Here is a 21,437-nt window from a genome sequence, read left to right on the forward strand (position 1 = left end):
AAACCTGTAAAAGAAAGTTAAAGCCATGCCCCCGTGTAAAGAGCAGCTGCGGCTTTTGAGAAGGTCGCCGTGACGATCCATCCCTCCGGGAAAGGCATCCGAAAGAGAGAGTCGCTTTCACAAACGTCACCATGTCTGAAAGCGGGGGACGACCACAGCCGAGACAGCGGAGCTCCAAAGCCCGGTGTCCTCGGCAGCTGGGTCCGGCCAGGGCAGAGTCGCCGTGAACTTCGGGGCGGATGTCCCTTCGCCCGCCCGCCCGCCCGCTGCCGGGGACGAGGCCGGGGACGAGGCCGGGGACGAGGCCGGGGTGCGGGCGGCAGCGGCGGCGGCGGGGACGGGCTCCGCTCCGCTCCGCTCCGCTCCGCCGCGGGCCCAGGTGGCGCCTCCGCGCTCAGGTGAGCCCGTCCCGCGCTCCCCATTGGCCGAGCGGCGGCGGGCGGGCCGCGGCGCTGCGAGGGCGACGCAGGCGGCCGGGTCTAGTTCAGGGTCTAGGGCGGCGCGTCACTTCCGGGAGCGCGGAGCTCGTAAAACACCCTGGAGAGAAAATGGCGGCCTCGGCGGCGGCGGCGGCCTCGGCGCCCCAGCAGCTGTCGGACGAGGAGCTGTTCGCGCAGCTGCGCCGCTACGGCTTGTCGCCGGGCCCGGTGACGGAGAGCACGCGGCCGGTGTACCTCAAGAAGCTCAAGAAGCTTCGCGACGAGGAGCCGCCGCCGCCGCCGCCGCAGCCGCAGCCGCCGCAGCCGCACCGGGCGGGGGCCCGCGGCGCCAGGACGCGGGGCGGCAGCAACAATGCGGCGGCGATGGCGGCCCGGCCCGGCCCCGGAGACCTCCCGTTCGCGCGGACGCCCGCGGGCCCAGGCCGCCTGGCCGCCCCGGCTCCCGACAGCCCCGCGGGGACACCCGGGGCCGCCAAGGTGCTGCTGGGCTTCAGCTCGGACGAGTCGGACGTGGAGGCCGGCGGGGGCGGCGGCGGGGGCGGCGGGGGCGGCGCGCGGAGGGACCGGGCCGCGCTCCACCACCGCGGGCTCCGGCCGGCCCCGGCCCCGGCCCCGGCCCCGGCCCCGGCCCCGGGCGACGGCAGCGGCCTCCCGGGCGAGCGCAGGAAGCCGCAGTCGTGGTGGGGAGCGCGGCGGCCGGGGCCGTCGGAAGCGCAGCCGCCGCCGGGCAGCGAGGCAGCGGCGCCGCCCGGGGACGAGGAGCGCGGCGCGGACGGCGGCGCCCGGGACCCCGACGCCTGCGAGCCGCTGTGGGCGAGCCCGCGGGCGGTGAACGGCGGCAGGCTCCTCCCGTCCGGCCGCCGGGAGCACTACTCGGACTCGGAGGAGGACGACGAGGGCGACGGGGACGCCGGGGGCGACGGGGACGGCGAGGACGGCGACCGCGACGGCGCCCCCGGCAGACCGGGCGCCAGGGACGAGCCCGCGCCCGCCCGCCACCGGCCCAGACGCGGCCACGCCAAGTCGTTGTCGGCGCTCATCGCGGCCAAGTGTGGCGCGCAGCCTCTCGCCGGGGCCGGGCCGGCGCTCGGCGACAGGGGTCGGCTAGGCTGGGGCCGGAGCGCCGAGGGGGCGGCGGCCGAGCCGGGGCCGGGCTGCGAGCCGCTGGACCCGGGCCCGCTTCCCCGGCACCGGGCTGGCGCCAAGAAGCCGGCCCCGCTCGCGGCCCCCGACGTGGACCCTGCAGCCCCCGAGTCGCCCGCGGCTGCCCTGCTCAAAGCCAATAACCACCTGGGCGGCGGCGCCTTGGCCGCAGACGCCCCCGGGGCCTACGCCGGCAGCCTCCCCGCCAGTGCGGCCCCCGCGGCGCCCAGGCTCAACCACGCCAACCACACGGGCTCCAACCACACCTACCTGAAGAACGCCCGCGGCAAGCCGAAGCTCTGCGAGCCCGAGGAGGAGCTCCTCCTGCAGTTTAAACGGGAAGAGGCGTCCCCGACGGGGGGCTTCAGCGCGCACTACCTGTCCATGTCCCTCCTGACTGCTGCCTGCCTCTTCTTCCTCATCCTGGGACTGACTTACCTGGGGATGAGAGGGACGGGAGTGCCCGAGGATGGAGGACTCAGTGAGTATGCCGGGCAGCTCCCGGGGGAGGGGGCCGGGGGGGGGCGGTGGTCCCCAGGAGCTGTCAGGTGCGGCCACGTTTGCTGGTGGTGGTGACCTTCGCCTGCCAGAAATGTGCTTTCTAGGGCAGCCAGCGCGCCACGGGACACGCGCGCCACGCACGCACCGCCTGCCCTTTTGGGGGGGATCGGTGTTACCAGTACCAGAGTGATGGTGTCTCGGGACTGCTTTCCACGTGCTTCTGCGTGGCGTGTTGGTAAATTCAGGGCAGGTTGTGGAAGAGGAAAGCGCTGCCGCCCAGGGGCCCCTGAGTGTCCCAGTGTCTTTCAGCTTTAAGCAACCGCAGATGTCATTGGCTCGATGAGGTCTGAAGCGGGTTCTTTTTCAAATGCGTTGTGATCCAAGAGGACAATGCATGCTCGGTACAGGTAGTTCTCTAATGTCTTTGAAGAGAGCCGTGTGGAGAAGGCAGCAGGACACACCCACGTCTTGATTCACTTCTCAGTCCAGAGCACCTCCCCTCCCACGGGAAGTCCCGGTAACTTGGCACCTGTGACTCGGGTCAGATCCCCTTGGAAAATGACTGTAGGCAGGTGTGTGCGTTCATTCATTCAAGCCAGGGTCTTCCTCAGTCCGGAGTATTAACAGGTCAGACTCACCAGGGTGGCCACTGTGTGTTCTGTGAGGACATGAGGGTAAAGTGATTGGTGCAGGCTGATTTAGATTGGTGGGCAGAGGGTACTGTTGCAGGTAGACCTAAAGCTGTAGAGCCTTGTAGAGCATCTGCAGGTGGTCCTGGGCAGGGATCACAGTGGTTGGAACTTCCTTTCCTAGTGGAGAAAATCATGCTAATACTGACTAGGATGGGCTTTCCGAGGATTGGACGTAAAGTAGTGTATAATGGACTGTTTCGTTTCTTCTTCCCATTTCCCGTGAAGATTTCCTCCTCATGTGAGTTTGCAGTAACATGGTTTGTATACATAAAGCTGGCTTACTATATATTTTGTCACAGTTGTGGGACGGGTGCAGTTAGCAGAGCAAGTAGCGCGATGGTTGACTTCAGGGTACCCAAGGCCAAGGTATGAGTACATAAATGACCACAATGCTGTTGCCTTAGAGGCTTGCTCTAAGTGGCTCCCTGGGAGCAGCAGTGAGGCATTGTGTCCTGCCTTGAGTATTTAAGAGGGAAAAGTACACTCTGGAGTTGACACTCAGAAGTGCAGTGACATTACCTGTCTGTGGTACCTGTTTTTGCATGTTTGCTTTTCTGACCCTGCTGTGTCGATCCATCTGGCCATGGAGTGTCTTTCGTAGTCTTCCCACAACTTTCAGAGAAAGGTGTTACCTGTGAATGACTTGGAGTGCGCCCTTCTTAGTGTTCTGTGGGGCGTTTGTAGATGGTGATATAGTAAGAGGGTACCTGTCTTGGTGGGAATATGGGATCCGTGAGGGGCCGCACTACTAAAGGTCACTGCCATCTTTCCCATCACTTTAAGGCAAGTGGTTACTGTTTTGTTGTGTGCCAATCTCAAGTAGAGTTGGAGAGGAACGCTGCAGTTTCTTTTCTGAAAATGGTACATGGATGTCCTGGGTGGAAAAAACAAGGGGTGAGTAGGACCAGGGCTTGGCCGAAAGATTCTGAGCCCCATTCTTCATGCTAAAGGGGGAAAATATCTTCTGAATCTGTCACCGAATGGCATTCGAGTTTTCAGAGTGAGTATTTTCACTCCTTATATTCTGAATCTTTGGCCATATTTTACTGTTTAGCCATAGTCGAATAGTATCAAATAGTATTTGATCATATAGTGTAAGTTTTACTTTCACTAATAGTTTCACCAGAAGATTATAGGGCTATATGCGACCATAAGCTTTTATTAGTTACCATTTACATAATGTACAATGGTCTTTTAAGTGTTTTTTTTTAAGTAAAAAGTTCTTAATTATTTTTTTTAGTTTTTGCATTAGTATCTTAATTAAATTACCTTTACTCATTAAATTTCTGAGGTTTTGTTCATATCTGTAGACTTGGGTGTCAGCCAAGATGATCGAAGCTTTGCCAATGCCAAGGATTAACATTTTAACTTTACTATCAGAATAACTCGCACATTAGCCTGCAATAAAACTGTCTTACAGATGATTCAGTCATGACAGCTCACTAAAGGAAAAGGGAAAGCAGGATAGACTGCCTACTTTAGATCCCTGGTTATTACTTAAATAACCATTATTCTTCAACTGCAAAGGACTTGATTTTGTAGACAATTTGGAGAGATGAAGCACAAATGATTGTAATTATAGATCCCCTCTTTCTAATTTTGTACTCATTCCTGTTCATTTATAACAGGAATATTAGCTCCTTCCAGAACTTTCTTCATATTTTTCATGTAAATATAGTTGTGTCCATTTTCATCCAGATAGTATGTGTAAGTTGTACTTTAAGTGCCTACCATGCCAATATCTTTTCAACAAAGGTGAGTGTTGAACAACAGTACGTGGTTATGTGGAGGATGAAATTGCCTTCAGAGCCTACATACCTGAGAGAAAGGGACAAGTGAAAATGAGAATTTTAGCATAAGGAAATGTGGGACTTGGGGTGGACAGTATGTAATACTGCACACATACAGGTAGGCAGGCCTCCCTGAGGAGGTGGCACAGGGACCCAGATCAGGGTGGCCTGGCGGGTGCAGCGCCCTGTGTGTTGAAGGGTGGGAAAGGGTGGCCAGTGTTGCTGGGCTGAATGAGGGAAGGTGGTACACGATGAAGTCAGTCAGTTTCCGCATGGGTGAGGTCATAGTGGAGAGTCTGAGTTTGAAGTGACGTCATTCTCTATGTATTAAGCACCGTGTATTTTCCTTTAACATTACGTCATAGGTATCTTTTCCATGCTCTGATTTAAGTGTAAAGGTGCATTTTAAACATATCTCTCACCATAGGTCTCTCTCTCATCCTGTAAAGTGCTAAAATCTGTGCTATCCTAAAACTGTGCCTTTCTATATTCTAGTTTAGCTGCTGCTCCTTTCTCAGCCAAGACATTCACTCTGCCCTTCTCTGCGAGTCACCGAGTTTTGTCTGCGTTTTCCCCAGCCCCTCCACTGTGGTCAGTCTGCAGGCCGTCTCCCCTCCCTCTGGTTCACTCAGTGCACTGCCAAGTCCCTGGATACACACTCCTACAAACATCCATTGCTACCGTTCCCGCGTCTCACATTTGCGTCTGCCCCTGACTGAAATATGCTTAGCCTCTGCAACTGTCTTGGGTGCCATCCTTTATACTCATTTCCTTAGGGAGTTTCACCCATTCTCAGCACCGCTCTCTCAATCTGTATTCTCGTAAATGTCTCTTCTGAATGCTAGTGTCACCTGTGTGTGTTACACATCTTTTGGCTGTCCCAAGTGCAGCACCATCTGGCATTTTCTGTGCTCTCGCCCTTGGTTTTGCCCCCTAGCCCCTGTTTTGATAGTGGTGTTGATTTTATATATGAGACATATATATATCTCCAGAGCTCAAGAGAGAAACTTGGGTTTGCCTAGATTTCTTCCTTTCCTTCATCTTCTTACTGTCTTCGTCTTTGATTGGTTTGGATGTCTAGTAATTCTAGTGTCTGTGCATCTTTTGAATATTTCTGTTGTTTTGTTTTATAAGATGGTTTCTCTGAGTAGTCCTGGTTGTCCTGGAACTTTGCTCAATAAATCAGGCTGGTCTTGAACTCACAGAGATCCACCTGCCTCTGCCTCCCAAGTGCTGGGATTAGAGGCGTGCGCCAGCACTGCCCTGCTCAATCTCTGTTTCTTTCACTTCTGCCTTTCTATGTTAGTTTTCCCTGAACTCCTGAAAAGGTCCCTGCTTCTAGGCAGTAACCCTTGCAGTCCATTTCCATCTAAAGAGACTAAGGTAGTCCGTCTCTCGCTTGCAATTACTCAGTGACTTCCTCTTATTTACTGTCCTGAGATCATGCCTGCCCTTTCTACCTTCTTTACGTACTAGTCATTGAATATGTAATGGCAGTTTTGTGTCTTTGAACATACTAATTCTTTCATTGGGGATAGTTTCTTTTCCTCTCTACAGTTTGTGGATGCTTGGTCCTGTGTATCCAAGTCTGGACCATCCTCACGTTGTGCGCAAGTAAGAGCTGCTTCGCGCTCCATAGCACTCAGTCCCCTGTGACTGCATTCTCTGCCGCAGGCAGGTGACACTCCTTTGCAAGTTTCTCAGCTTGGATACAGGCTTTATTGTTCAGTTTGGGGTGTGAATTTCAGTTCTCTGGCTTCTTCTCTGACTTTACTAGAAATGTAATTGTCTCGTGTCAAAGTTTGATGGTATTTGATGCCCCCCCCCGGGGGGGGGGGAGGGTGGTTTTAACCATTGCATGAGATAGTGTATGTCGAGTGTTTGGTGTTACTGAAGAGGATAGAACTCACTGTGCTATCCTTGGCACAAATTTGTGACCCAGTAAATGCTGAATAAATGATCACATATGAAGTACCCACCACAGGCCCCCTGTATGTTCAGGTTTATGTCATAATTATATTTATGTACTTTGTGTGTGTATATTATATAAACATTACTTTCTTATTGCCTAATGGTATGGTACAATGACTGTTCAAATAGCAATTGACATAAATTTATGTCACAGTTTATATTCAATTATTTACATAGTGGTCTGCATTAAAAGTAATGTAGAGATGATCTAGAGTATAGAAGTAGATGAATAATAGATGGTATATGTAAATACTATGCCATTTTATGTGACAATTCACATAAATGCCATTTCAGTGCAGGAGCCACATTCTTCATGCAAACTGAAGGACTTCTTTAGATACACCAATGAGCTCACTGTATATTAATTATTAGTTAGTTACTCCCATAAAGGTATATAAAAGTAACTCATTCCCACAGAAATTTGGACTACATCGAGTTCTGGTCTTAGGAAGTGGTTAAGAAACAGGTGATTATGTGACAAGTACAATGCTTTAATAAGTGGGGTAGAATTCACCTTAGCAGTCAAAAATATCAAAGGCCAAAGTTCAAGTTTGGACTTAGCTCAGTGGGTCAAGGCGTGGGAATCTGTGGAGGGCTTAGGGAACGGACAGGGTCTCTTTTCCGGAAGGGTAAACAGGTGTGGTAGCAGGGGGAAGATAGGGTAACAGTAAGCACGGGTGTTGTGAAACAGGCTGACAGTTGCGAATTGAATGGGGCTGGAGATAATTGTTTTGAAGAAGGAGATATGCTCATCATTTGTTCCCTTCGTTTTCTGTATTCCGAATCAAAAGGTTATTTGTGATCACGAGCCTAAATGACTTGGGGTAGTGACAGCACAGAGAAGAGTCTGAGGTGCAGAAGAGGGTTCTCGTTTGCAGAGGTGGGCTGGAGGAGATGTTGAGGGGTGGTTTTCGAGTTTCTCTCGAGCAGCTGCCCTTTGGGAAACTGGGATAAAGACGAGACTGCTTCCTGTGAGTAAGTTCTGTCGGCTGCCTTTTCACGTTGCCTCTTTACAGTACAAGACCAAGTGTTATCAGCAATTAGAGGAATAGACTAGCCTAGATTGGACGCTAATACCTGGTGTTGACTCGGGGTTAAAACTTTTGAAAGAAAAAATAAAACTTGTTGCAGTATTTGTGAAGAGAGCAAGCAGGGCGTGGCTTTTGAGGTTTCTAAAAGTGGATTACTACAATTTTCTTAAACCTTCCCAAGAATATTCCTGTAAATCAGATGTTTGGATATACCGGTTTGATGATTTTAGAAATTAAAAATCTACTGTATGAGAATGTCATTCTTTTGAAAGTTATCTATAGACTTATTTAAAATTAGAACTTGTTTATCCCCAAGGAAGTAAGTTGTTTGAGGAAATGCTGGCGGAGAGAACAACCTGGGTGTGGGAAGTGGCATTTGACTTGCTAGCTCTTGAGTAAAGATAAGTTAGGCACTGTCATCCTCAGCATCTTCATTGTGAACCAGGCACTCACTGTAATAGTGATGTACACAAAGCCAAGCTTGCCTGGTATGTGGCTTTGGTGATGACAGCACTTACCCGGTGTGTGCTGTGTTCCAGGCTCAGGGCTGGACACTAGTTAGTCCTCATGGTGCAGGTTCTCCTCCACTGCAGGGATGGATGGACAGGAAAGGTCAAGGAACTTGCTCAGGGGCATGGAGCAGTCGTGTATGGGCAGGATTTGAGCGTGTGTCATATCTGTTAGTCACCATGCCAAATTGCCTTTATGCATGGTACATATATATTCAGTCCACCTTCTCTGTGGCTGTTATCCACAAAACTGTGAAGAGGTGTAGGCGGGGCCAAGCAGATGAGTGTGTGAATTCCAAGAACTGCTAACAATAATCTATGAAAAGAAAGTCCAAAACTATACTCAACTACTAGGGATTGTGTGGAACCATTTATTCTCACTTTTAATTCATAGCTATATGGGGAAGAGGTGTCTGCTACAATACAAACTAGTGTATATAAAGCTGTAGTATTTCTAACTTAGAATATTTGTACAGTTATAAAACTGGTGGGAAGAGTAGTGGTCTTATAGAGATTAACCTTGTAAAATTGATTGCTTTCTAGGGTTATCTAAGTGGGAAAGAATTTTAGGTGCATAGTGTATGTGTCTTTTCTTTTAACCAAACTTTGTGTCGTCCGTTTGTTTTTATGTTTGTTTTGTGGAAAGAAATGTTCTATACCAACAGTTCTCAGCCAGGGAGTCACGTGTCACATTACGGTTCATAACAGTAGCAGAACTCCAGTTATGAAGTAGGAATGAATATTTTATGGTTGGAGGGGTCATGGCAACATGAGTAGCTGTATTAAAGGGTCGCAGCATTAGGAAGGATCTAGCAGACTAGAACCACTAGTCTACAGTGTTGGTATATAAACTTTAAAAATTAGATATTTTTATGAATCCTCAGAGTTGTGAGGACTTAAGAGTTTGGTTACTAAGCAACAGAGTTTGGATTTGTATATTGTCATTTTTGCAACCCAGCTTTAAAAAATAGTTTGTGTACATTTGAGTGTCGTATGGTAAAGCTCACCACACATGCACCCTGTGTGTAGGAGGGGTGGAGTGATTCCAGTGCTAAGTGTTAGTGTGGGTTGATCATTCCTTCCACCTATTTTTGGTACCAGTTTCTCAAGTGAGAATTTCATCTATAAATCACACAGTCTTAATGTAGGTATCATTTTATGAAAGTTTCTATAAGTTTCTTTTTTGGAAGAAACATGGAGAATAAATGTGTCCCAAATGAAAATGTTGTAAATCTGAACATTTACTGCTAAGTTCAGATGTTCTAAAAATATTCTTATGCTTATGACAAAGCGTCTTTTTTTTAAATTACCATTTTAGTTGTCCTTTTTTAGAATGTAAAGACTTAGTTGATAAGAGGAAACATGAAGAACTTTGTATGTGTGAACACTCTGTGTGTGACACTGTGTGTTACGGCTGTCCCTGTGACCAGCTAAGATGCAGAGGAAAGAAGGAGCATGTGTGTCATGGTCAGGGCCCTGCAGCAGCCGAGTCAGCCAGACACTGCAGCTCCCGCCTGACCGAGTGTCCAGTGGCGAGACAGTGGTCGCTGGTGCTCAGCTGCTGCCTGTGTTTGGGTAAGGAGGTGACTTAGAACCCTGAGCCTTAGCTTTTATGTCTGCCAATTGAAAGCATAGTAAAATAAGCCTTACATCCAGCCAGTGACTTTTCTAGGGAATTCCACATAGTGATTTAAGGGAACTTGAGATGACCTAAACTATACCGTTAATATTGTAAGTTAGAATTCTCCAGCTAGAGTAGTGTAATTCAGGAAACACTTGTTAAACTCAATGGCATGTGTTGCTAATAATGTTAATAAGTAATGAGCATTTGTTAAATCTACAGTCCTTATCAGTCCTTTAAACTTGTCTCTTGTGCTGTGTGAGTAGATAAAAGGGATCTGTTGTTTCATATCACCTAATCAGTGTCTTCTTTATTTCCCAGACTGAAGAACCTTTCATTTTTATAGCTGTGTTATTGTGATACATCATAAAGTACAATTAGAAGCTAGATTTTTAACACTGCTGACCACGAGAAGGTAGATTTGCAAGTCAGAAATATGTACATTAACGTAGAATGTAGTGCTGAATTTGAGGCAGAAAATACATTTAAACATGTAGGTGGATGTTTTACTCAGAGTTCTTTAAAAGAACAGAACTAATAGGACGATAAATATTATGAAAAGGAATTATTAGATTGGCTACATAACAGTGTCTGGGTCGTCGAACAATAGCTGTTTGCGCGCTAGAAAGACTGAAGACCCTGCAGCTGCTCAGTCCACAGAGCCTAGCGCCTCACACAGCAGCCCCCGCCTGGCCCCGAAGGCTGGAGGCCTGAGCTGCTGGCTTGGAAGGCCCAAGGTGCTGAGATTCCGGAAAGCAAGGGTTAGCAGCAAATGCAGTGGCAGCACAGTTGATACATTCACTAGCCAGGAGCGAGGCAGGTAGGCAAAACAGCATGCCTTTCCTATTTGTCTGGGCTGCAAGCTGAAGGGTGCTGCCTACTCTAGGGAAGGAAAGCCCTCCTTCCTCCTTCCTCTTTCCTCCTTCCTGGAAAAGCCCTCTTAGACATGCAGCAGTTGGATGTTAGGGTAAGGGTTTCCTAGCATTAGCTGAGGAACGGTACCAAACAAGTGTTTGCTTGCTAGATGCTCTTCAGATACTTGTAAAGTAGGATGAGTGTCCTGTACCAAAGTGGGCAGATTAGGTATGTTCCCATTAACACAGGGTCACTTAAATGGGTGTAGCCTAGAAACTGGAAGGTATAACTTGGGTTTGATAAGTAGGATATTAAAATCATACTGCCTAAGTTAGAAGGAATTAAAATGCATTAATATCTCCAGTCTCCTAGATAATTTTTGTGAGACATATAACAACGATTTTATTCCATTTTGAATTTGAAACATCAATGTTGATTTACTTGACCAGAATCATTCAGTAGAAATAGAATGCAAATAACATGTCCAATTAAAACTTTTTAGTTTTTACATTAAGGTGTAAAAGGAAATGGATAAACGGAAAACTAATTATTATCTTTATTTACATAATTTATATAATCTCTTATATCTAGAATATCATTTTGACATAGCCAGTGTAGAAGTTGATGTGTACTAAGAATTCAACAAGGGGGGGGGTCTTATACATAGTATCAATCATCAAACCAGTGACATTTCCAAAGCTTGGCAGACACGTGATTAGTAGATCTAGACTTCCTTGAGTTACATTATTGGTTTAATTAGAGCTAATGATTACTAATTCTGGGATGAATACAGTCTGCTATGCATTTTGTTCTATATAATTTTACAGTTACTCTTTCTAGTAATATGATGTAGGTTTTGTTAACAATTTACAGATACAAATGATGGCATAGAGTTCTTTGTTAAACAGGTACTCTCTACAAGAGTGGGATTTACAGCTATTCTGATCTTAAAACCCTGTCCTGTTTCCTGTACTGCACTATTTTAGAACACACTTACAGACAGGACAGGCGTGTGAGTGATGTTCAGGCAGTCTCTCCTTTTTGCATTGGTCAGAAATCATAAATTATGTGTAATTGTGAGTGATGTTCAGGCAGTCTCTCCTTTTTGCATTGGTCAGAAATCATGAATTATGTGTAAGACATTTTACTCTTGAGATTCCCACTCTACTATGGTCTGGGACTACAGCTTAGCAGTAGAGTACTTGTGTCTGTCTGTGTTCCGGCTCCAGTATGCCATGTGGGTGCTGAGAGCTAAACCCCAGGTCCTCTGTAAGAGCAACAAGTGCTCCTAACTGCTGAGCCACCCCCAACCATTCTTTCTTAAAGCAAACACCTATGTTTAATATCGTTTGTTAGTTTCTGTTGAGATTTAAATGATAGACAATTTCATCACTTACTGCTTAGTTATGACTAGTATGAGTCCTAGAGGAAAATAAAAATATGTGAGCATGCTATTTGATTTCAAATGTTTTTAAAAATAAGCTGGGCTGTGGTGGCTGATGCCTTTAGTCCCAGCACTCGGGAGGCAGAGGCAGGTAGATTTCTGTGAGTTCGAGGCGAGTCTGGTGTACAGAGTGAGTTCCAGGACAGGCTCCAAAGCTACAGAGAAACCCTGTCTCGAAAAAACAAAACGAAACCACAGATGTTTTAGAAATAGAGTATAATAGTGTGTACAGTTTGACAAGAAGTGAACAGATCACTTAAAGTGGGAAAAAAATCTAGTAAGTCTTTCACTAGAACAGCTATTACATGAATGTAAGTAGCTTGTTCTACAAGACTTCATAGATGTTCACACACCATTAACTCTTGCAGTCGGTTACAAGGGTTCCTTGTCCACCCCCATTCATGTATGAGGCGGTTCTGGTTCTTGAGAAGAAGGTAGGATAGTCCTGAGGAATGAGTTTCTACAGTTAACAGTTTGCCACAGAGAGAACCATCTTTGATTTTAAAGGAGTTTTCAGAGTTGGATGCAGCTGTATGCAGTTGGGGGCGGGGAGGGGATTTGGGAAGACATTGTTTAGCCAAGTTTCTTCAGGTGTAAGGACAGTTCTAAGAAGCTGAGGCCTTAACTGGGCATTGGTGGCGCCTTTAATCACTGGAACTCGGGAGGCAAAGGCAGGTGGATCTCTGTGAGATCGAGGACAGCTAGGGCTACACGGAGAAACCCTGTCTTGAAAAACAATGCTGTGACTATGAATTTGTAATTATAAACGTTTTAATGATGACTTAGTTCAAGGGGCTCTAAGTCTATGTATGTGTGCCTCTGTTTCAGAAATGTTTAGATTTTGCTTGCATTATTTAGTTCTGAAAACTAACAGCTGAGGATTCCATGGTAGACATGTCTCAGACACATGCTATCTTCGGCCTTACTCAGAGAAACTTCTCTTTGCAGTGCGTGTTGGTGAATGCAGAGATTTTTGGCTGTTCAAAAGGGACAGTGAATGTTCAGCCTTAAAGAGATCGTTTATACCATCCCCTTTACGGCTTGGGATCTCACAGGGAAGGGATAGAAAGCGTGTACGGGTCAGAAGCTAGAAGGGCTCAAATGCCGTCTTCAGGGCATGGGGCAGCTGTTGCAATCCTTAACTCACAGCAGCTGTGCTGGCCGTGAAGAGTGGGCCTGTAAGTCCTCACAGGTGGAAGGAGAAGCGGGAGAGCCTGCCCTCCCTGCTGAGCTGCCCGCTCCTGGATGATTCCTGGGGGGGGGGGGGGCGGGAGCCCCTGTCTTCCGCTGTGTACCCACAGGTGAGCCCACCAGGCTCCCTTGGCTAGTTCCATGCCCATGCTTACAGAGAACGCCTTGGTTAAACTCAGTGGGTCACAAAACCAAACCCAAAAGCTGGGAAGAGTCGATAGGGCGGGCTGACGGGTGGTAGGGAGGTGACATAGGGGTTAGAGCAATCAGGATGTATTACCGGGCTGAAACGGCTGAGGGATAAATGTAGTTAGCAAAAAGTCACACAACAACCCTCTCCCGGCAGCTGTGTACTATTATCTTTCTCCTTCTTTAGGTAAGGAAACTGACTCTTTGGAAGGCTCAGAAACTTGTGTGTGGTATGTCTGTGGCAGAACCTGGATTTGAGTGCAGATAACTGTATCAGGGTGTCTTTATCCTGTATCATAAGGGAACTTTTTATCCCATAGTGGGTGGTATAAACGGACATAAACTAAATTAGTTTTATTCCAGGGTTTTAAGGTTGTAGAAACTGAAGTATCAGCCATCCTAATTTGTTCAGAGTGTCGTCATGCATCTGACAAGTTCAAGCTTGTTTGTGGTAATTCCATGAAGTTAAGCTCTGGAAATCAAAGTGTGAAGCAGGAAATTGAACCTGGTCAAAAATGCAGAAATGCAGTTAAAATCTCCTTGGATACTGAGGCTGGCTCCCTTATGGTCTCGGAAATGACACTTTTTCCTTTCAGTGTTGGATTGGGTTCTTCTGATACCTAAGCAAGCATTAGAACTGAGAACAGTTATACTAAGTTAAACATGTAAGTCACATTTGGAATTTGAGAGATACTGTAAAAGCTCTGTGGGAATAGAATGGAGCGGAAGGGATAAAGAGTGCCAAAAACTTCACAAAATAAACTAGTTTATTTGAGCAAAGAACACTTGACGAATTGGGTGGTATTTAACCCAGGAGAGAGAGGCAGAGTCTGTAGAGAGGTCGGGTAGCCCGGCCAATGATGGCTTACTTTTATTTCACTTATGTTTTACCTTTGTATGTTAAATCCTACTCATCCCCTGCCTGGTGTATAAGAGGCAATTGACTTCATATGCTTTTATTGTCTGATAATTTCACATTCGCATATGATGCTCACACCAACCCCAACCCTCTCTCCGTGCCCGATTTCATGTCCTTTTCCCTTTACCTCTTCCCTTCTTTCTCCTCCCTACTGAGTCCAGTTAGTGTTGCCCATGTGTGCACGGCTATAGCAACCTACCAGGGGCCACACCCTTGAGAACCCTGACAGCCTTCAACTGCAATAGCTGTTCAGCTAGGGGTGGGCGTGGTGAGCACACCACCCCCCAGTCCACGCCCGGGCGTTGATCTAGTACGTGTCTTATACAGACGGCCACAGTTGCCGAGAATTCATGAGTCTGACAGCTCTGCCATGCCCAGAAGAGACCCTTTGCAGCCTTCCTCCCAAACTTTGGGTTCTTACAGTCTTTCTGCCCCCTTTCCCTCCATGACGTCCCATGAGCACTGACCCAGGCGGAGTAATAAAAATGTGTTACTTACGGTTGAGCATTCCACAGACCGTTACAGGAATAGTTGTAGCAAGGCTAGCAGCCTCTGGAGCATGACTAGAATTCATCAGAAGCTACATCGCCCACTTGTAGTGGTCCTCAACTGCCTCAGCTCCCTCCTCCATCCTTAGCTGGCTGACTGTGTGCCCAGTCTTGTGCAGGCCCTCGGCAGGCTGTGTGCTCAGTCTTGTGCAGGCCCTCGGCAGGCTGACTGTGTGCTCAGTCTTGTGCAGGCCCTCCGCAGGCTGACTGTGTGCTCAGTCTTGTGCAGGCCCTCCGCAGGCTGACTGTGTGCTCAGTCTTGTGCAGGCCCTCCGCAGGCTGACTGTGTGCTCAGTCTTGTGCAGGCCCTCCGCAGGCTGACTGTGTGCTCAGCCTTGTGCAGGCCCTCCGCAGGCTGACTGTGTGCTCAGTCTTGTGCAGGCCCTCCGCAGGCTGACTGTGTGCTCAGCCTTGTGCAGGCCCTCCGCAGGCTGACTGTGTGCTCAGCCTTGTGCAGGCCCTCCGCAGGCTGACTGTGTGCTCAGCCTTGTGCAGGCCCTCCGCAGGCTGACTGTGTGCTCAGTCTTGTGCAGGCCCTCCGCAGGCTGACTGTGTGCTCAGTCTTGTGCAGGCCCTCCGCAGGCTGACTGTGTGCTCAGCCTTGTGCAGGCCCTCCGCAGGCTGACTGTGTGCTCAGCCTTGTGCAGGCCCTCCGCAGGCTGACTGTGTGCTCAGCCTTGTGCAGGCCCTCCGCAGGCTGACTGTGTGCTCAGTAAGGTGTGAGCATCCCAGCCATACTTCGTCTCTGAGACAGTTTCTCATGGCTCTTCTCCACAATCACCCAGCTCTTTCGTTCTTCCCACGCTTGTTGGGTGATGGGGGTCGTAGAGGGGGTAATAAGGGCAAACCATTTAAGGCGTAAGCCCTCAGCAGTCACTTCTCAGCGCCTTGACCAGCCACAACTCTGAATTAGTTGGCATCCACTGCAAACAGGCCTTTCTTTGACCCAGGTGGAGGGCATCGTGTTCATTTAGGAAGAGAAGTAGGCTCATTCCTAGGGCCTTTGGCCTCCCTGGGCATGGAGCTTTGACTGAGAACTTCCTCCTGCAAGTGGACCTCCCCTCCAATCAGACATCAGTTGGTGGCTCCCCTACTGGCCACAAATCTCTACTGCGACAGTAAGCACCCTTGCCTGACAAGTTGGTAATCTTTGTGAGAGCAGGCATTAAAGTTTAGTTTTTTTCTTCAACTCCCTGTATAGCAACTTCAGGGACTCTGGAGACTAACCAGCAGAGGTGAAGCTTTCTATCCAGCTCCAGCCTGGTTTATCTATACTCTGCAACCAAGGCATGTGGTGTCTGTCAGTAGAGTCTTACCATCCCATCCTGTTGGGCAAGCACGGGCAGTGGCCAGAGCAGTAGTTTTGAGCGGCTCTCTGGCCTTGCTTGTTAATAACAAAGGATGGTGCCCTACACCAGGCACCGAGATTTTCATTTAATAACCCATGGTTTTGGGTTTAGCATGATCCACCCATGCATGGTACTATCTATTCAGTCTTTTAAAAATTATATTTTTTAATTAAAATATGAAGTAGTAAATGTCTATGTAACTTTGTGGCCTTAATTTTAATTAGCACCTTTTATGTACTTTCTCACCTTTCACCCTATTCCTGTTAAATCTCACAACACCCAGTTATTCCCTCCCTCTATTTTTCGTCTCATGTAGTCTACTATCCCTGTCCGCAGGGCCTCTTACCCACATCTACTATGGCCCCTCTGTCACTTTTGGGTCTCTGTAGACATGTCACACTACACCTAAAAATTCCAAACTGTGATCTACAGTTGAAAGAAAATATGTTAGTGTTTAACTTTCTGGGTATGGCTAGATTACCTCAATACAGTTTTTCAGTTCCATCCATTTTCCTGCAAGTTTTATTTCATTTTTCTTTATAACCGAATAAAAATTCCATTGTGTGTGTGTACCTCTTGTTTTTAAAAAGGTTTATTTATTTATTATATATGTACACACACCAGAAGAGGGCGCCAGATCTCATTACGGATGGCTGTGAGCCACCATGTGGGTGCTGGGAATTGAACTGAGGACCTCTGGAAGAGCAGCCAGTGCTCTGAACCTCTGCGCCGTCTCTCCACTTTTTCATTATCCACTGAACATCACGGTTGATTCCAGTTTCCAGCTGTTGTGAATAGAGCTTCTTTGTGGTCATCAAAAAACCTGTTGTCAGGGTTTTTGAAAGTGATGTTTATATAGTTGAGATAGTTTTCCATCTGTCTGTTTACTGGGTATTTTTAGAAGTATTAATGGGTGTCAAATTTCATTAAATGAGTTTTCTTTGGCCCGTTTGGTGGAATAAGTTCATTGACTTTTGAATCATGATAAGTTGGCCTATATCCATGGGCTCCATACCGTTTGGTTGAATGTTGTTCTTTCTACATTGTTAAATCTGACTAGCTGTTCTGTAGATTTTATACACTGTGACGCCTGTGTTCACGACAGACGGTGATATGTGAATTCCTTATATTATCTGTCTGGTTTTGGTAGTAAAGGGAGAGTTAAGTATTCTTTCTAGCTTCTGAAGGGTACTGTAGACAGTTGGTGAATTCTTTAAATTTTTAGTAAAATTCAGGAGTAAACTCACTTGGGCCTGGTGTTTTTTTGTTTTGGGATGTTATTAATTATTGAATAAGTTTCTTACTAGATTTAGTTAACAGTAAAAAAATTAAGATTTTAATTTAATTTTTATTTATTTCCTTTCTCATGTGGTTCATTTATTTAGATGCAAGTTTCTGAGCCTGAACCATTTTTCTTTAAAGGATTTTTAATATTTTTGCAGGTCATTTCCTCTGGGAAGAAATTCCCTCAAGTTCTGTTTTCCTGACAAAGTATGAACTCATTCATTCATTCATTCATTGAATCTGGGCGCTTAAGGTCTCACTAAGCTACCCAGGCTGACCTTGAGCTCATTCGGGCAGACATTGAACTTCTAATCCTCCTGCCTCAGCTCTCTGAGAAGAGCTGAGGTTGGAGTCTATGTTATATGTTGTTTTACTCTTTTGTCCCTTTGAGGAGCCCGCCCCCCCCCCAGCTCCCAAATATCACACGTGGGGGCTTATTCTTAGTTATGAATGCACGGCCTTAGCTTGTCTTGTTGCTAGACAGCTTTCGTAACTTAAATCAGCCATCTACCTTTTGTCTGTGGCTTTTTTATCTTTCTTACTGCCGTATTATTTTACTTTCCTTCTTACTCCATGGCTGGCTGGATGGCCCCTGATGTCTTCTCCTCTTGTTCTCCTTCTGTTTATCCTCTCTGACTGCCAGCCCCGCCCATCCTTGCTCCTCCCTTGCTATTGGCTGGTCTGCTCTTTATTAGACCATCGGGTGTTTTTGATAGGCTTCAGAGAGTTAAATAAATGCAGCATAAACAAAAGTAGCACACCTTAAATATTCCACCACACACAGGTCTCTGCCATCACTCCCCACTTACACGTGGCTGTTGGTCTCTGATTTTATTGATGATAGTTTACCTGAGACATCACTGTGGATGTAAGAAGAATTAATTTTTTGGTTTAACAGAGTAATAACCTCAGATTTTCTCATAGGGCAAACTAAAAGCAGATTTGGGGTAGTATTTAACATCATCCATAAACATTTCTTGTTTTGCATCATAAAAAGTAAAATATTTGTGTTTATATTTCCTCTCTAATACATGGAAACTTCAAAGTCAAAAGGATCAATACTCATAAGCTCGTTGCCTGCCCCCGCTCTTCACAGACCCTGTATTTCCTTTGTGGATGGAGCTTACCTTTGTTTTCTTTAGGGTCTGTTTTGTTTCCATGTAACTTTTGTAACAGATCCTGGAGCTGTGCAGCCGTAATGTAAAGTTTATGAGTAACGTCAGTGTCTTGTACTCACGTTTACCTAGTCTCTTCTAAAAAGAGAAAGACAACTTCCAGGCGCAGACTGCCCAAGGTGACTTTGAACTTGTTAGTCTGCCTCTGTCACTTGAGTACTGGGTGTGTGCCCCGTGCGCATGTCTTTGTTGTGAGCAAATGTGTGACTTTCAGGTGATTATAAGGTTGAAAATGGACCATAATATTCTCTCTCGTAGGCAAAGAATAAGAGCTGAGCCAATTTGATACTGAGTTTTGATCTTTTAAATCTTTGAATACATTTTATTTCTGTTTTATTTGTATTGTTGGTATTTGATACCCACATTTAAAAGCCTCTTTATTTTTATAAAATCATTATAAGCTGTTTTTGCCTCTTTAAAACAGTGACAGGTGAAAAGCTAGAAGTCTTGTAGCTTGAGAAGTTTCAGAATCGTTGCCCTCTTCCCTTTATTTTATGAATCAACTGTTAGATTTGTATCTGTATATTCCAGGTTGGTAAATGGTTTATGGCTGCAGGGTCGTTCATGACTAGAATAGAGGTTGTAGAAGTGTTCCCTGAAAGGAAGTCTTACAGGCGTAGACTGCATTGCCTATGTTGTGGAGTGAACACATATTTAATAGACCCAGAAGTATTTGTCAAACTTTCAGGAAACAAATGTGTAATTACTGTTACAAAAGAATGTTCTGCCTTGTTCACTGTCCTATTTTAGATCTGCCTGGCTGATGGTGACATTTAAAAGTGCTTGCCACACAGGTGCAGTGTTCTTCAGCTGTTGGAAACATTCTCTCTTCCTCTCCCCCCTCCCTTTAAGGTATAATCAGGCATTTAATCCCACTAGTGTTAGAGATGGGATTTGCAAATTTGCGTATCTCTATACATGAAGATAGAACTGGGATCATTGTTAGTTTAGATGCAGCCTAGGTCATTGCTTGTTTAGGTGGTAAATGTTGCTGCTGAGATTAATGTTTCCTAGGACTCATAGCTAGTGTAAGGTTAGTTTCAGAACTCCAAGTGGCTGCCTCTGAGAGCCGCCATGCCTAAGTCATGGCTCTGCAGTAAACTGAGAGGGCTTCTCTTTGTTCTTAAGTCCTCTACCTACGCACGGGAACTCGCATAGCGCAGGGACTAGTTTGGGAATATCTTACATCCAAAGATAAAGCTGAATTTTGATGTATCAGTAGTGAATCCAAGAGTTACAACTTTTAAAAACAGAAGTCACTTGGTAAGTGCCAAATCGAGGGGCTGTGATTAGTCAGGGTGGCATTATTCTCTGATTGTATAGCTTCTTTCCATTACAGCCAAGCCCCGCTGTTTGCATTCACAGTACGTAAACCTACCAGTTTGTATGCGTTTTCGGCATTTACTTGTTTATGTCTCTGAATCTCTGTGGAACATAAGTACCACAAGGGCAGGGGCGTAGTTTGGGCCACTGTCAGCTTGACACAAACCTATGCATACCTGCGAAGCGCGTGTCAGCGAAGGGGTTGCTTCTATCAGAGGGGCTTGTGGGCGTGTCTGTGGGGTCAGTTTCCTGACTGCCCACTGGGGCCGAGCCATCCTTGGGAAGTGGGCCTGGGCTGTGTACAAGAAAGGGAGCTGTGAAAGCCAGGAAGTAGCATTCCTTCCTGATCCCCTCTTCAGTTCTGCCTCTGGCTTCCTAAATGATGGAAGCCACACAAATTCTCTCCTTCAAGTTGCTCTTGGTCACTGTTTCAACTAGGACGAGTATATTGATTTATTCCGCATATTTACATTGCCTGGCATGTAATACTCAAAGCACTGGTCTCTTTTCTGTCAGTCAGTGACCCACATGTGAACCCTTCCGAAAGGGCATCCGTTCATTTGGTTAAGAATAGTACAAACTATAGTGTACCAACTCATAGATGTGTTCATAGCTTATTCCTCATTAGAATTCATAGTGGTTGATAAATGTTCAGCTTGAAAACTGGAAAAAGTTTACATGTGGTGAAGGGTTTGACAAAACTAATAATGTTTTTGAAATTGCTAACAGAAGTTTGGAGAAGGAAAATAAAAACATGTCTTGTTAAGTTTATAAGCTAAAATGTAGTCCTTTGAGGCAAAATGTGATAGGAAACCTTTGGAAGATTTTGAGGGTCAAATTAAACATTTTCGGAATTCGGTTTGTAGTCACGAGTATAGTTTGAAGGAGGATATACATGTACAAGAAGAGTTCGGAATATGAAGTTTGAAATACCCTGGACAGAGGAGTAGAGGAAGGAATGGCCAGACTAGGGGAATTTGAGAAAAAGGGTGCACAACTGTTTGGAAGCATAGTGTAGAAGCTGCAAGCTTGGCTGGCGCGCGCGTGGCTTCGGCTGGCCGTGCCCTCGGGATGGAAGCGTGGATCTGGGGTGCTTGGCACTGTCACTGTGGGGTTCTCCCAGAGAAGAGACCTAATGTAGCAGTAGAGCTCTGCTGCCAGGGTTTTCCATGTTGTTAGCTAGGTCACTATTGGCAAGAATATTTGTGGTGTCTTAAGCATAATTCTTTTTCTCTTTAAAGACCAGACAGTTCCCGTGAGGTGTATTCATGTTTTAGAAATACTGAAATGGTTTGAGGGAAGGAAGATGTGTGAGCATACTTCCCTCATAGACTTGAAGACTGACTTAATGTCTAAGAACTGCTGTGAGTGGATAGTTTCCTTTTAAAACTTACTCCATCCTGCTCCAAGCTTCCCTCATAATTTTAACACTGGCACTTCCACAGCATGGAGTAATGTGCAT

The 21,437-nt window shown here is 46.6% G+C and overlaps 1 protein-coding gene across 1 annotated transcript in view; it reads left to right on the plus strand.

Moving 5' to 3' along the window:
• The first annotated feature begins 496 nt into the window (after positions 1-496).
• The window catches only part of Lemd3 (LEM domain containing 3), a 41,301-nt gene continuing 20,360 nt past the window's right edge, over positions 497-21,437 (plus strand). Inside the window, exon 1 of the mRNA XM_051176176.1 lies at positions 497-2,064. Coding sequence (XP_051032133.1) covers positions 549-2,064 — 1,516 coding nt within the window. The 5' untranslated portion in view covers positions 497-548. The remainder of the gene's footprint in view (positions 2,065-21,437) is intronic.

This window comes from Phodopus roborovskii, unplaced genomic scaffold, assembly GCF_943737965.1.
Source record: "Phodopus roborovskii unplaced genomic scaffold, PHOROB, whole genome shotgun sequence".
Classification (NCBI taxonomy): Eukaryota; Metazoa; Chordata; class Mammalia; order Rodentia; family Cricetidae; genus Phodopus; species Phodopus roborovskii.